Source organism: Panicum hallii, chromosome 4 (assembly GCF_002211085.1).
Source record: "Panicum hallii strain FIL2 chromosome 4, PHallii_v3.1, whole genome shotgun sequence".
Lineage (NCBI taxonomy): Eukaryota > Viridiplantae > Streptophyta > Magnoliopsida > Poales > Poaceae > Panicum > Panicum hallii.
The window spans coordinates 1047374-1064080 of NC_038045.1; the positions used below are offsets into that span (position 1 = coordinate 1047374).

General features: G+C 40.4%; 1 protein-coding gene and 1 pseudogene across 2 annotated transcripts; one reads left to right on the forward strand and one right to left on the reverse strand.

The window, feature by feature from the left end:
• Nucleotides 1-127: 127 nt before the first annotated feature.
• On the forward strand, nt 128-3629 carry LOC112888811. 2 transcript variants are annotated; one of them, XM_025955148.1, is made up of 6 exons: nt 128-662; nt 1533-1708; nt 2046-2103; nt 2178-2252; nt 2981-3047; nt 3146-3629. In XM_025955148.1, the coding sequence occupies exons 1-6, from the start codon at nt 482-484 to the stop codon at nt 3264-3266; spliced, it is 678 nt and encodes a 225-aa protein (XP_025810933.1). In that variant the 5' UTR covers nt 128-481; the 3' UTR covers nt 3267-3629. The 2 variants fall into 2 exon arrangements, with proteins under 2 accessions (XP_025810933.1, XP_025810934.1); XM_025955149.1 differs by lacking the exon at nt 2178-2252 and having other exon boundaries at nt 179-662.
• Nucleotides 3630-14053: 10424 nt separating this feature from the next.
• Nucleotides 14054-15858, reverse strand: LOC112888992 (annotated as a pseudogene).
• Nucleotides 15859-16707: the final 849 nt, after the last annotated feature.

The following is a 16707-nucleotide window of genomic DNA, read 5'->3' on the forward strand; positions in this document are numbered from 1 at the left end:
ATGCAATGTGATGTGGCATTTCAGAATCTGGTTTCTTAGAGATTCTGAAGTACGACACATAAATCTTATGTTAGGGCAACCTTATTTCCGGGTGTGAATGCTGGAAAACGAAAATGGTATAAATTATATTACTCCTCTTCACAATGCAAAGAAATTCCCACACCAAATCGCTCAACTCAGCGATGGGCGTGCATGGTGAAGGAGACGACGAGACACATGCGCCGTCGTCGTGCACGCGCACCACCGCCGCACCGCACACCCCACCTGTTTCTGGAAATCGCAGGAGGCGAAAATGAAAATGGGGACGATTCGGTTAGGGAGCCGCGGCGTAAACCCAAACGGAGTTGGCAGCAAAGGCCCCGCTACTCTCCTCTCCGCTCCAGCGCAGCGCAGCCATTTCGTTCCAGTTCACGCCGCCGCCGCGCCGATCCGCCCATTCCGCCGCGGCGTCGGCTCCCCTTGACGCCGCGCGCCCGCGGCCATGGAGCGCGCCGGCGGTGAGGCGGGCGACCCCACGCCGCCGGTGCCGCCGCCGGCGGCAGCGGGAACAGGAGGGGCGGCGAAGGGGAGGTCGTGCAAGGGCTGCCTCTTCTACTCGTCGGTGCTCCGGTCGCGAGCGCGCGGGCCCGTCTGCGTCGGCATCACCCGCGCCCTTCCCCAAGGTTATCCGCGCGCGCCTCTCCAGCCGCCCTCTCCTCCTCTCTTCGTCTCTGGGCTAGGGTTTCTACTGATCCACCCTGCCGCAGTGTACAATGCTCTGAAGCTTTTTCTGGGCTCCGTACGCTGCGCCTCTGCGAGTGGCCGGTTGGGTATCACTCCGCGTCTACGAACCACTCTCCTTTCCTTTCGCAGGGGAAATGGGAAGGAGGACAGATACATTTCCCAGCAACTTCTGTGGTCTCAAAATGTGCTAGGAAAGGTGTGATGTCAGGACTTGTCGTCCATGGAATATTAGAATCCTGACATGTCCAATTCATCAACGCAGGTTGAAGTGTAAACTATGAAGGTTGTTCTCTATATCAGGGCTAGGAGTTTTCATGGGAAATTTGAACTGTTAGATGGCTTAGCATATATGGCCCACTTGAAAGTTCTCCACCAAGGATTACATTCATGTCATTTACTGTAGGATCTTGGATTGCCCAACCTAAGCACTAACTAGGTTAGGCCTATTAGGGGCATGTCTTCCACAGAGTTGAAAGAAATATAACTGAGACGCTTGGCGTTCATCCATAAACTAACTGTACAATGGTTGGCGTTAATCACCTAGCGACCAAAAGTGTAGGCTATAGAGAATCTAAACTTGATCTGTTCTATCATACTGTGCAAAGGCTCTTATTGTGTGACTCGCTGTGAACTAATTTTTATCTGTGTCTGGCATGTACAAATTATTTATCTTGTAATCAAATAATCAGAGCAGACAGAATAAGTTTTCAACTCTGTTTCACGATCTATTTATTTTGTTATCTGATTCCATAATTTTTAACAGTTTTATCGACTCTGATTCATGATCGACTTTCTTAACTGTGTATTAGTTTCTGAGCGTATGATTGGAGAAATTGAACTGGAAGCTATCCAAGAAGGTCGCAACCTTTCGGATTTCAAATATGCATGTGTTGGCTATTCAATATACCTAGATGACAAGGAAACTTCTATGGGGGTACATGACAAGAAAGCACATGCACAGCTACCTGTTTGTGTTGGAGTTGAGGTAATATATTCTAACCAGAGTAATCCAAATCTTGTTAGAAACATGATAGTGGTTATGCTGAATTTTGGAATGGTTGGGTGGCTATTCACGCCAATTTGTTTATCTTCATAGCATTTATTTTTATTACATAATTTTGCATGCTTTTTTTTCACTCTCAACTGCAGTAGAAATAAATGCACATTATTCTGTTTTGATATCTGTTCTTGATTTTTCTCCAAACCTCTTCTGCATTAACTGTTCAAACTGCTCAGGTAGTATTTTGTAGTTATTGCGTCTTATGATCTTTTATACATTTTTGTGTTTTTTGCTAAGAGTGAATATATTTCCCCCTTTCCAGCTATTGGCAGATAGAAGAGCCCCAGTTAATAAAGCCCCATCTTACAATAAGAAAGAAGGTAAGAAAAACATTTTCTTCCATTCCAAGATTTGTACTTGTGCTAGAAATTGCAAAGCGACGACAATATGCTAGGGAATTTGGAATGGTCACTGAAAGAAGTTCGCACTTGCCGGCCTGTGCACACACTCAAGATCCATTTTCGACAAAGTATATTTCTCCCTTGGATTTAATACTTTCCATATAACAGACTCCTTGTTTGTTCAAATATGTTGATTTCTTGTTGATCAGTTGCATTCATGTACCTGAAATACACCGAGAATTGTCACTCAAATTTTAGTTGGAAAGGAGAATTAAGCTCGTAATGGAGAAATGAATGATTATGTAGATTGCACAGGTAGCCCCAATTGCTTCCTGATTAATGTTGACTGATTTATTTATGGTAGATATGAGACCTTAAGAAATCAATTTGAAAAAAATCTAAACTGCCTCCTTAACTGTCCCAATTTTTTTATTGAACCTGTGAAGAGAAATTACCAGATATTTTTTTATAACAATCAATCTATTACTTCAAAAATGTTTTCTGATAAAAAAAATTAGAAATTGCAGCTTGATTAATTCGTGATGTAATATTTTCTTTTTTTAAGGAATTGCGAGTTTTGCCACTGTACCTGTTACTGATTTTTGTGGGAAGCTCATGTTCTGTAGAAAGTAGGATCAGAGGATATTAAGAATCCTCAATGTACATGTTTTTCTTGGTGAAACTCAGAAAACGATCTGATTACTTGGGAACTTGTCTCTATATCTTTCCAGCGTTGCTGCTCTACTTTTTTGAATGTTCGAAACACGCTTCTTTCTTTGATTTTGTTATTAGTAGGTGCCTGTAGAATTCACAAGTTCCTGTTTTAGAACTTTTACTCATCTGTACTTCACTGCAGCTCCGCAACCGGAACCACAACCACATCGATACAAGCCAGGGCATGCAGGAGACGACTTCTTAACTAAGTGAGTTGGTCTTTTGGTTCCTGCTAATTTACAAGTTCTCTAATTTGTAATTTCACATCAGAATTTAACAAGCCGCACTTTGTCTATTGAACTTGCAGGTTTCAGAGGAATGCCGGGCTTGTTGCCAATGGTGTGGCAAAGAACCTGAATAAAGTTGGGACCTACATCAAAGACACTATGGGTGATATGATGTACCCAGACCGGAAGCGTCCCAAATAAAAATAAAACATAGGCCTGCTCTCTATAGATCCTGCAGGGGATTAGACACTAGAAGCTGGGGGAGCGTGCGATCAATCACTCCTCCAGACACCTGGAATAGAAGTAGCATTCTGTAGTTCTGTTGGTTTCTAGAAAAATCGTGACGAGATTTCAGTGTTAAAAAGAAAACCCACTTGGACACTGATAGTAGGGGCATGGTATTGTGTTCTCCACTTGGCCCCACTGCTCGCCCCATTGATTGTTGTTTCCGTAGGTTCCTCCAGTAGTGTACAGGATGTCATGTAATAAGACAAACAAAACCCATTTTGTGTCTTCTGATAATAACATCAGAGCGGCATCGCAAGCCTCAATGCTGTTTCTTCACGGAGCATTGCAGTACTCACTTTGAAATTATGTATGTACGCACAGGATGCTCGAGGTCTGATAATAACCCATTTTGAAGGAAGACTGCAGGCAGGGTGAATCATCCAGAATATAATAATGATGATTTGCAGCGGCCACAAAGTATGAACATGTACTCCGATAGCAAAAACATCTCACGTTTGTTCAGAATTTCTTGTGCATAAGTTGCCTATCAAGACGAAGACCGTGTCCGGGAGGGATTCCAAGCATAGCTTATCGATTTCCAGACTAACAGAGAGACAGTGTTCGAATTCACCTATCGATTCCCACATTAACAGAGGCCGTGTCCGAATTCATCTCGGTATATCCACATATAAATCAGCATAGCCGACGCCGTGCATTGCATATACAGATTAGCAATTGCTACCACTCTCCAATTAAGTCACTGTTACTAATGGTTGCTTGTTCTTGGCGCCATGGACTTGAAGGTATACAGGAGGAAGGCGAAGAGGAGGGTGCCGCAGCAGCAGACTTTCGAGCTGCCAGTGGAATCCCTGGCGAGATTCAGAACCGTCAGCAAGGCCTGGCTTGCCACCATCTCCGACGACCCTTCTTTTGTCCGCGCAGCATCTCAAGTGCTCCAAGCAGAAACAGCACCGGAACCCATCGTCTTTCCTCATCAACCCCAAGTTTCTTCTGGGACCAGGTCATGCCGATGCTTTTTCCACCAACATCCAGTTCTACCAGTGGTGTTTACAAGAAAACATGATGAGGAGTACTGCAACGCTGCTCCATCCAAAATGCTATCCACTGGTTACAGTTTGGAAGCTTACAAGGTAGTGGTAGGTGAAATACTATTCGATATGGATGAGTTAAGGCACCTTGCGCCCTCTCAAGACACCTTGGGGCGTGCATGGGAAAATGTATTGTGGTTTGACTTGATTTCTTACACGGAAAGCCTTGTTCCAGTTACACCTGATAAGGCGAGTTCACGGGCCTTGTAGTGTTTATGCCTACTACTTAGCCATGCCCTAAAGCCCTGGAGGGAGTGTGTAATCTCTTACTACGATTCTTGCACCAAACCAGGGTATCTTATTGGGCCACGTCATCTACTTTCCCTCAAGCGTTGGATGAGAAAGTAACGGCATCAAACGTTTCAACGTGGCTGTAGAGTTGTGCGGTTCCAAAGGTTTCGTGAAGTCTCGGGGGAAGTCCAAGCGCGCGCCAGCGCGGTCTCCGCCAGCTACGCGGCGTCCTTTTTACGGCGACTCGACCGACGACGCCGAGAACGAGGAGGGGTCCTTTTTACGGCTAGCTGACGAGCTGTAGCTCAACTTCGCTCATTGTGTACTGCCCGTTATCATCACCTCCTTCCTCCAATTAGGCTCGCTTCGTCCCTTTTTCTCATTTGTCACCTTGCTTCCTGCTCCACCACATCACTTTGATGCACAACCTTGCACTTCCAAAATGTAGCCTGTATCAAACGAAGCATCAATATGCAATCTAAAACAAATTTGGGGGACACAGTCTGCAATTCTGGTTGGAGATTTGGTACTAAATCATTTTATTGCAATTCTCTTTCTAAAACATCGATGACTTTACTACTGCCTCAATTTTTTGACACTTCCAGAATATTAAGATAATTTGAAGCATGCACAGAACCTACATACATACCATAATGTACTCTTACAGATACAAAACCTTGGGTTAAATAACTGCACTTTATTCGATCCCATGACTATATATATGCTTATTCATGAGTGCCCCCAAGCAGATTACTATATATGGTGCTATGTCGATTTCCATTGCTTCAATTTCAGTACTACTTATTCTAACAAAATCTTACCATATATGTTCAAGAACCAGCACATCCCAAATAAGTAAAGAGCAGGAGTAAAAAAAAAGGTATGTAATACCAACTAAACAATATTCTTTAGACATTCATATTACCATAACTGATAATAACATTTGTATGTATGTCGCATCATTTTTTTTCATGCTACAAAGTGTGTATTTTTTCTATTTTTGTCATGAGTTTCTAACTTATCCTACATTTTTTCACCTGTGTAAATTTTAAAAAGATACATAATTTTTTTTGTGCACATATATATCTATACATATACACACGAAAACTATATATATATAATACATATACACAAATACACACACATATATAGAAATATATAAGTATATATATACATGTATATAAATATATGAATATACATATACATATTTAAGTTTCCATATATTTTCTGAAATATTTATATACTCTCTCTCTATATGTACGCACACATAGATATTGTTAAATTCATAGTTCTTATATGGTTCGTACAAAGAGAAAGGACCAACCTATTAATCCTATAGACATTCAATCACATTCTAAAAAGATTAGGCAGGAAAAAATATCATCACTGCAAAGAAGAAAAAGAAAACAAAACTATGAGCCAGATGAAAAAGACGATTCAAAGAAAATATGCTTGCAAATTAGTACTAATAAAGACATGGTATCATATACACCAGAATATATTCAACACTTAAAAGAGTCATATGATAAACGATCATATTTAGGTAAACCAAATTACCGGTGTAGATATTGTGGAGCTATATTCTGGTTCAATGAACATAACCAAATAGAGAGCCGGCGTAGGAGACAAGTTATATACACAAACTGTTGTAAAAATGGGAAAATAAAGATACCACCATATAAAGACCCTCCTGAATTTCTATCATGGTTAATTAATGATAGAAAAAGCACAGAATCAAAACATTTCTTACAAAAATAAGGCAATACAATAGCCTTTTTGCATTCACCTCAATGGGAGCAAATATAATAAAAGACATTAACAAAGGAGAAGGACCATATATTCCGTATCAATGGCCAGATACATCACCGTATAGGATCGTCAGAACAAGGTCAACCACCACAATATGCTGAACTATATATTTTTGATACAAAAAATGAAATTGAAAATAGGATAAAAGCTTTACACAAAGAAGACCCTCAAGAAACGGACATAGATCCAAATATAGTACATGAGCTTAAAAACATGCTTGACAAATGTAACCTATTGGTAAAAATATTTCGCCATGCCCGTGAGTTACTAGAAGAACATAATGGAATAGATATAAGCATAATTATATTGGTGCTGAAAAGAAAGATCCAACACAATATGAGATGCCACGTACCAAAGATTTAGCAATGCTAATAGTTGGTGATCTAAATCTAGAAAAATACCAGAGAGATATTATCGTTAGTACTAAAAATAAAGGCCTCCTACGTATAACCATTTTCCATCCAGCATATATGGCTCTACAATATCCACTACTTTTCCCCTACGGTGAAAGAGGATTCCAACTTGGGATATCATATCATGATATTGAAATTAACAAAAAAAAAAATAAATACTATTACAATGCATGAATATTATAAGTATCACATGCACTATAGACCAAATCAACCAAATTCATTTTTATGTTATGGTAGACTCTCTAAACAAGCCATAGTAGACGCTAGGGCAATGAAGGATGAAGATAGATTGGCATATATTGCTAGAAACCAGGACAAATTAAAAATTGAATACTTACAAGGAGTTTTTAATGCCATAGAAAAGGATTAAGTGAAAGTAATCAAGTTGGGAAAAAATATTACTACCATCGAGTCACACAGGTTGTAAACGCTGTGCTATATAAAATTATCATGACGGCATCGCTATTTGTCGTGTATACGAACCTCCTGACCTTTTCATAACATTTACATGTAATCCGAAATGGCAAGAAATAGTTAATACCCTAAGACATGGTGGACAACCCAGTGATAGACCAGATATTATACTATGAATATTCCATATGAAACTACAAGAATTGATAGAAGATATTTGGTCTGGCTAACTATTTGGTCAAATGTTAGCTATCTTATATTCGTTTGAATTCCAAAAAAGAGGATTGCCTCATGTTCACATTATATTATGGATAGATAAAAAAATTTGGTCATCAATGCTGAAATAATAGACTCATAGATATCAGCTGAGATTCCTAATCCAGAAGATGATCCTCTAGGTTATATCCTTGTATCTGAACATATGATGCGTGGGCCATGCGGTGATAAAAATGAGAAATATCCTTGCATGAAAAAGGGAAAATGCTCAAAATCTTATCCAAAAGATTTTACGGAGGAGATCACATTCACAGATAATGGATTCGCTCTATATCGTAGACGAAATAACAATATGTATATTCGAAGAGAAAATCATAACTTAGATAATAGTTGGGTAGTTTCATATAATATAAAACTACTTAAAAAGTACCAAGCACATATAAATGTAGAATATGTAAACAAAAGTAAATTATTGAAATATCTTTGCAAATATGTTATCAAAGGACGTGACCAAGCATCTATCATGTTTCAATGCATAAGAACAGGACAAAACGAATCTTCAAGTGAACAAGTTAAAGATATAGATGAAATTAAAGAATACCTAGATTATGGATATATATGTGAACAAGATGCTCTCTGGAGATTATTAGAATTTGACATACATTACCATTGGCTACCAAACTACTTGTACATTTACCATTACAAAATATGGTACCATTGCGTAAAGGAACAAAGCTGAAAACAATTGCTAAAGATCCAAAGTTCCAAAAAAACAAAAATTAACAGAGTGGTTTGGAGCTAATAAGCTGTATGAAGATGCAAGGAATCTAACATATTGCGAATTTCCACAAGAATGGAAATGGGATGATCAAAGTAGAAAGTGGATAAAAAGACAAAGAAATTTTAAGATTGGTAGACTATACTATGTAAATCCAATAGAAGGGGAACGTTTTTATTTGCGCATGCTACTTATGATAGTCAAAGGAGCACAAAGCTACAAAGATATAAGAACATATAATGGAATAGTCTATCAAACATTCAAGGAAGTGTGTGCAGCACATGGACTACTCACAGATGACAAAGAATGGTACGATATGTTTACCAAGGCTGCAAATTGGGCAACTGCAACACAACTGCGATACCTATTTTTCACCATGTTATTATTCTGCAACTTACAAGATGAGCGAAAATTCTATAATGAAAAATGGAGGAAAATGACCGATGACATTCAACGTTACCTCATTAATAAATATCACCCAATTATATATAATCCAACAGATACAGAACTACAGGATATGCACTTCAAGAGCTGGAAGAAATATTTTCAAAGAATGGAATTTACATGTACAATTATAACCTCCCACAGAAGTCAACACAGTACCAAATTGATGTAAACAACCAGTTAATTCAGGAAGAACTTAGCTATGATTGCAGTAAGTTAGAAATAGAATCAAATAAACTTTACCAGCAACTAAATAATGACCAAAGAACTGCATTTCATTCGATAATATATTCTATTCTTAATAAGGAACCAAATATTTATTTTGTCATTGGACATGGTGGAACTGGGAAAATATTCCTATGGAACACTATAATCGCATATTTAAGAGCATAAAGAAAGATTGTACTTACAATTGCTTCATCGGGAGTTGCATCTTTGCTACTTCCAAATGGACGCACTTCACATTCAAGATTTCGGATTCCTATAGATGTGGACGAACTTTCAATCTGCGATATCAAAAGAGGAATAAAGTTAGCGGATCTCATTCTTAACACAGATCTCATCATTTGAGATGAAGCGCTAATGAAAAATAAGCAATGCTTTGAGGCTCTTGATAGATCACTTAGAGATATAAATTCTGAAAAGGATTCAAAATTACAAAATGTACAATTTGGAGGAAAGGTTGTAGTACTAGGACGAGACCCTAAACAAATATTACCGGTAATCGAAAATGCTACAAGAGCACAAATAATTAATGCCTCAATATTTTGATCATATCTATGGAAATACAAAAAAAGCTTTACTTACATGAAAACATACATCTAAAAAAATTAAGGCAAACCTATCAGAGTACAAAGAATTAAATGAATTTTCTGTCAGTGGATACTAAGTATAGAAAATGGAAGCACTGAAAATAACACTACATCTGATACAAATGATCTTTCAGATTGCATTACAGTTTAAATCCCAGATGATTTATTGATAAAATAAGTAGAGAATAAGATAAAGGATCTTGTAGAATCAACATTCCCTGATTTTAGATCAAACTACAATGATCCCGAGTATCTCAAACATAGAGCAATATTAGCAACGACAAATGAAATAGTGGATGAAATAAATGAGTATATGCCTAATTTAGTACCTGAAAATGAAGTTGAATATTACAGTGCAGACTCAATATCCAAATGCATAGATACTTGTAACGATGCTGATATATTATACCCTATTGAATATTTAAATAGTCTAAGTGCAAATAATTTCCCAACACATAAACTAAAATTAAAAATAGGGGTCCCAATTATGCTACTACAGAATCTTACCCAAAGCATAGGATTGTGCAATGGAACAAAATTAATTGTAACAAATCTCGGACAAAATGTTGTAGAGGTGATAATTATAACAGGAACACATATCGGACAAAAAGTCTACGTACCTAGAATAAATCTAACCACACAAGGATGTCGTTGGCCGTTCGTTCTATGTCATCGACAATTCCCATTTAAAGTTTGCTACTCTATGACCATAAACAAAAGCCAAGGACAAACACTATCCAATGTGGGAGTGTACCTAAGAAAACCAGTATTCACTCACGGTAAACTATATGTTGGGGTATCTCGAGTAAAGGATAGACAAGGGCTAAAAATATTGATAGAAAATGAAGATGAAACATGTGGAAACAAACTACAAATATAGTATATAAAGAAGTATTGAACATGGACTGAAATATACAAATATTTAGTTCTACCCTTTTTTATTTTAGTTATTCGCATTAACTATTATGCTTTAACTTAACCTATTCCTTTTTTACTCACTGCAAGTTTTCTTGCATTGTTGAACTAGCAATGCAGGTAATGTATGCACCTACATTATTGTTCGTACTACTGTCCTAATTCAACAGACAACAACAATTTTCAGTAACTAAATTGCAGGAAAAAATAACTCCATTATCAGAGCTCCGTCCCATAAACACTCTGTGCAATGTTCATGTCAGGGTGTCAAGGCCTTGGGAATATAGGGGTAAAAGTGAGAACAATCTTCTGATCCATTTTGACATGGTGGTCATCGATCAAAAGGTATAACTACATACTCATTTGCCAGAAATTTTTATAGAGATGTTCTTTCAGAGTATTTCCTCTGCAAAACTATTGTTTCCCTCTGTATTTGTCTTTAAGTACTCCAAATCACAGGGTTATGCGATGTATTGTGAGGTACCTCCACAAGTCCTGGATCAGTTTGAAACAATATTTAGAAGAAGGAAAGGTTCTTTATATATGCAACGCATGTGTTGAAAGGGCAAAGCCTGGGAACAGAGCTGTAGATGCCCCTTACATATTAAAACTGATCATGAGAACACAGATCTTTGAAGGAAATAGCAATGACACAAGTTTCCCAAAGTATATATTTTCATTAACCCAATCGAAATGCTACCACAATATGCAAGAAGGACTGATCGTTTCCTAGGTAACAATAAAAATCAATATACACTCTTTTGTCATTGCCTCACATTTAATCTACACATATTCAGTAACTATACTAGGAATCTTCATCATTTGTTCAAGTATCATGACTTGCAGTCTTTTCCAAATGTAGATGTGATTGGAAAAATCACTGCCATCGCAAATGCAGCTGTAGCGCGTAACACATCTTGAGACCTTATGATGCGTAGGCTGATAACTCTTCAAGATCACAGGTACTTTTCCAAAAAAAGTTATGCATTTGCCAACTCATATAAATATTTTGACATATAGTCTTCATGATTGGTTTTTCTTAATTACTTGCAGGGGAAACACAATTGATTTATCACTCTCAGGACAAAGAGCTCTTCAATTCGATGCTGAGGCGTTCTTTGATATTGGTCAGAATTATCACGTCATAGCAATATTTGTGGGCACACTCATAAAAATATATCGAGAAGACTACAAATTTCTCAGTGGAACTTTAGCATGTTGCTGGTATATAAATGAAAATGATATTCCAGCAACGAGGACATTTCAAAGAGGTTATTATTTCAATTCTGAATTTAAATACAAATAGCTATATCTTAACGCAATACTCATGTTTCGTTAATTTATAACTTGCCAACAGACTGTCATCTCAGGTGACACCAATTAAAAAACTAGAACTCCAAAGCAGACTACATGGAGCAAGGTGTTCAAGAAAAAACTCTGTTTGACCTGAAACAAATCGATCCTTTGACTGACAAGGTAAAAACACCTTGATTTGTTTTCCTTAAATCTCTCTTTACATTAGCCATGGCTCATTATATTCCTGTCTGTTAACTGCATATGCTTAGAACAAATTTAGTGTACGATCACACTGATATCTATACCAGAAAAAGAGCAATGGTGTTACAGAGCTTGCAGAGTTTGCAACTCCAGAATGATACCAGGTGATGATGGATATCAGTGCACAAAGATAGATGGCTGCTCATGCAAGCAATATGATTGGAAGTAAGAAAATTCCTCCATAGCCAAGCTGTAACATAGATTCAGTTATTGATCTTTAAATGGTTCTTTTAATTGTATTTTCTATATGCTTCAAGTACAAAGTTTGTTTCACAGGAGCAGATGACACTTATAGCCTTCAGTTCATGTTTTTCGAGAAAAAAGGGGTAGAACTCATTGGGAAAAGCTCAGAGACACTAAGGAAACGTTATGATCCAAGCTCTATTCCACCTGAGATATCGCAATGGATTACCCATAAATGCACTTTCATAGTCAAAGTGCTATTCAAAAAAAGTGTCAAAAACATGGAGCCTTCTTTTGAGGTTGTGATGATCAAAGAAAGACATGGAAAACAAGCAACATTATCAAACATCATACACAATGTATCTAATTATGATCTGCCACCACTTGTAACAATATCATCAAAGAGAAAGATCGAGCAGGTACAGCAAAGGAGAATTTACTGTTTACTCCTTGTTTTATTAAACATATTTATGCTAACTATGGACTTGTTGCATGCATCATTATTATACACTCCTCAGTTCACAGATATACAAGATATGGACTTAGACCAGCAGTCTGAGTAAGTATATTTCTACTGTTTCATACACTTATCCTATTCACCTGCTTCTAATAACATTTCAAATAATTACAGTGCTTGGGATACCACAGAGAAGCATAATGAATCACAGGTAACCCCTTTTTCCCTTAACAAAAAATCAATTACAAAAGACTATACAATATAATGTGTAATCCTTTTTGGAATCTTTTCTAGATTAATGACGATGATGACAGGAAGCATGAGCAACACGAGAGGAAGAAGCTAAAAGTTGAGGAATGATCAAAGGTAAGCTAGCATTACATAATTATAAAGTTCTAAGGTTTATCTTTATCCATTACCATTTAATTTGGATTAAACTTCCATCTGCTAATATATATATATATATATATATATGTGTGTGTGTGTGTGTTTCCTTTTTTTTTTCTCTGTGTAGCAGGACTGCACAGCTAACAACAAGGAAACCAAACGGAATGATATTTTGCTGTACAGGGCACACCAATGTGGACCGCTGCTTTTGCTTATAGTTTTGGATACAACTTTGGTTAACTGATGCTCTTACTACGTATATTTTGGTCGAAAACATAGCTTTCGACAGCCCAAAACATTTACAGGCACCATACAACAACATAGATGATGAAATGATAGGTTATAAGGTACCTACCTTTTGGGAACAAAGATTAAGTTCACTGCCTCCGCTGAGGCATGCTATTTTAGTTTTTGTAACACCAACGTTGTAAGCAGCATACTCCTTCACCAACGTCTGCCTCCCTACAGAATTGCTATGCCTCTCAATTGTTTGATGAAATGCCATGTATGCTTGTTTAACTATGAAAGCAACAATACTGCTGCAGGATCTTATGATCAAACTATAACATCAAATCTGCTTTCCAAATTCCAACCCATTGTGGATGCAATAAGTGAGACCATAAAATAATTGGCGTACGCTAACTGCAGCTCCTTTGTTGGTTTTCTTTCAAAAAGTTATTAACTTTGCTGGAGTTAAGAAAAATTCTAGCACTGCCCTAATGTTAGTTTAGTACAAACTAAAGCGATTCAAGCTAGCTTGCACCATAAACCTTCCTCCAATATGGCTAAACTTACTTGTACAAATTTCCTTAGGTGCGATCAGCTTCCTATATCTGACACCAGTTATAATAGCAGAGTTCACTAAAAAGAACAAATCAGTAAAACACATGTAGGAGATCTCAGAATCAGCAGATAAGAAGCTGAACTACCCATCCCGATCCATAGCTAGCTCGCTTCACCATACGAGACGGAAAACGGGGGAACTATCTGCATTGGAAGCAGCCCACACATGGCCATACGCGGCAACGCCGCGAGCATTTCTAGTTCTATATGGATCATGCCTACTACAAGCACTGATGTTACGCGCGAGTCACTTGTTCGCTGCCAGCTCTCTCACAGACGACGTAGTCGCTGCCGTGTGCAGCGACCTCAAACCCTGCTGCCGGGATGAGGTGCCCGACGTCGAACCTGGACCCGATCTTCACGATCACCTTGCCATTAATCTCCGCCACATAGGCGTCGCCATCATGCTCGAGGATCGTTAGCTCGCTCGTCGGCTTGACGCCATTGCGCTTCCGCACCGCCACCAGCGCTGCGATCTCGTCCTTGAACCCCCAGTCGAAGAAATGGTACGGTCATAGAACTGCAATAAATCGATCAAGAGCATTTAGGACTAGAAGTTATTAGGCCATGTCGATGTGCAACGCGACAAGTTATTGAAGGCAAGGCAAGGCAACAACAGGACTCACAATGCATGGGTTGCCGGGGTGCGTGAGGATGTAGGCGTAGCCCTGCATGACCTTGTCGGAAGGGAATGGCCACATGGCCTGCGTGGAGCCGGTGTCATGGTTGTCGACGAACGTGACGGCCTTGGCCGGCCACCACCCGATGACACAGGGGGCCTTGCCCTGCGCGTCGACGAGCCGCCACAGCTCGCCCTCCACGGCGGCGTTCAGGATCCCCTTGGTGGTGAAGTCGAACACGGTGGCCGGCGACGCCGCACCGCCCACCTTGTCCACTGAGTCCACCAGCGCCTGCCGGTGCGGGTCCTGGTCGTACGCAGGCTTCCCGTCCTCGCCGGGTACCATGCCGTTCCAGATCTCGGCGACGGCGAAGCTCGGGGCCGTGCCGTCGATGTAGACCCTGGCGACCTCCGCGGAGTAGCCCCTGGCGAAGTCGAGGCGCCAGGCGTCGAAGCCGATCGAGGTCGGACTTGAGCCACAGCAGCCACTCGGTGAGCTCGCGCTGGACGCGGTCGTTGAGGTGGTCGATGTCCGGCGCCGCGGCGAAGTCGGCGCCGGTGTCGAGGTTGCCCGTGCCCTCCGAGTACTGGGTGTCATCGCGGCAGATCATGTGGGGGCCCCGTTCGAGGCAGCCGTCGGGCGTGCCGCCCTCGAACACCATACCTGTGGCGGAAAAAGTGTGGCGCGCTGTGGCGGGTTAGGCGGCGCTCCAAACAGCCTCTAGATGCCGCGGCTGTCCTTGTAGTCGGCACACCGGTGGTTGATGACGATGTCCGCCACCGCCTGCACGCCCTTGCCGTGGAAGGTGGCGATCAGGGACTTGAGCTCAGCCGCCGTCCCGTACTTGGACGCGTCCAAGTCGTACAGACGGCCAGGCATGTAACCTGCGTGTATGTCGGCCAGCTATCCATTCACTTCACATGATTGCATGCAATCATATTAGCTCGCGTACTGTCCACTCCACGTCGGCTTTCAGGATTCCTAGACATGTTCAGACAGGAACTTGGAAGAAGAAGAAGGATGCGTCCAGACGGACCTTGGGTGGAGACGGAGTGCGACGGCGGCGGGAGCCAGACGCGCGTGACGCCGGCGGCGGCGATGTCGTCGACCTTCCCCATCAGCAGGTTGTACCACGCCCGCCGCTCTGCTTCCACGACTCCCAGTTGAACCCCTGCATGCACCAGCTCAATTCCTTCAGAGATCAGAGTGCGAATCAACGATGAAGGCGAACAGCCTACGAGATGATCGCATGATCAGTGAGATTAGAGCGTCAGCTAGCCATGATGGGATGCATTGGTTACCTGCAACAGGACCTGCCTGGACGCCAGCCCCAGGAGGAGGAGCAGGGCCGGGCAGGCAACACAGGTGCCTTGTACCCATTGCCGCCGCTCTGTTTCTCTGTCACTCTGTCACACACGGTCTCTACACTGACTGTGAGTGACCTGGAAATGAACAAGAAGATGAGTGCGGTGAGGTCGCAGCAGCAAGATGCTGGGTATTTATAGGAGAGGAGAATTTAATAACAGTAGCTATCTGTACTGTCGAAGTATGTCAGGGAGTTGCTTGGAGGCAACGAATTTGTGCCGAACTCCGTTACGAGTTATCCCGTCCTCAGGCAACACAAAACCAGGCCGCTGAGGAAGAAGATGATGGTCAAGTCAACGGAGAATTGAGGATGGATGGCACAAACTTCTTGGACAGAAAAAAGGATGTAGGAATTACACCATGCACCAGCTTTTGTTCCAGGTTCCAGTTTTCTGACCAAGAGACTTAGGAGGTGTTTGATCCGTGAGGACTAAACTCTACCCCTGTCATATCATAATCTTATCATTTAGAAATATTAAATAAAATTTAATTATAAAACTAATTGTAGAACTCCTAGCCTGATTCGCGAGACGAATCTAACGAGATATATTAATCAATGATTAGCGAATGGTTACTGTAGCATCACTGTTGCAAATTATAGATTAATTAGGCTCATTAAATTCGTCTCACGAATTAGCACCCATCTGTGAAAAAATTAGGCAAATTTTATTTAATACTCAAAATGATAAGATTCTTCTTTTTATATGACGGGGCTAAAGTTTAACACTTGAGAACTAAACGGGGCCTTAGCATGGATCAAGTTCATGTACCACAAATAAGCAAACAGACTGAAATTACTGCAAAATGTTGAATCAAATTGAACAATGCGGCGAGGAAACGGCGCCGATTTGTTAGGGTGAGTGT

Excerpts from the sequence above, each read along its gene's own strand:
- LOC112888811 (XM_025955148.1), top strand. The coding sequence starts at position 482 with ATGGAGCGCGCCGGCGGTGAGGCGGGCGACCCCACGCCGCCGGTGCCG. Across the intron at positions 663-1,532 it reads CACCCGCGCCCTTCCCCAAG|TTTCTGAGCGTATGATTGGA; the intron begins GTTATCCGCGCG and ends ACTGTGTATTAG. Across the intron at positions 2,104-2,177 it reads ATCTTACAATAAGAAAGAAG|GGAATTTGGAATGGTCACTG; the intron begins GTAAGAAAAACA and ends ACAATATGCTAG.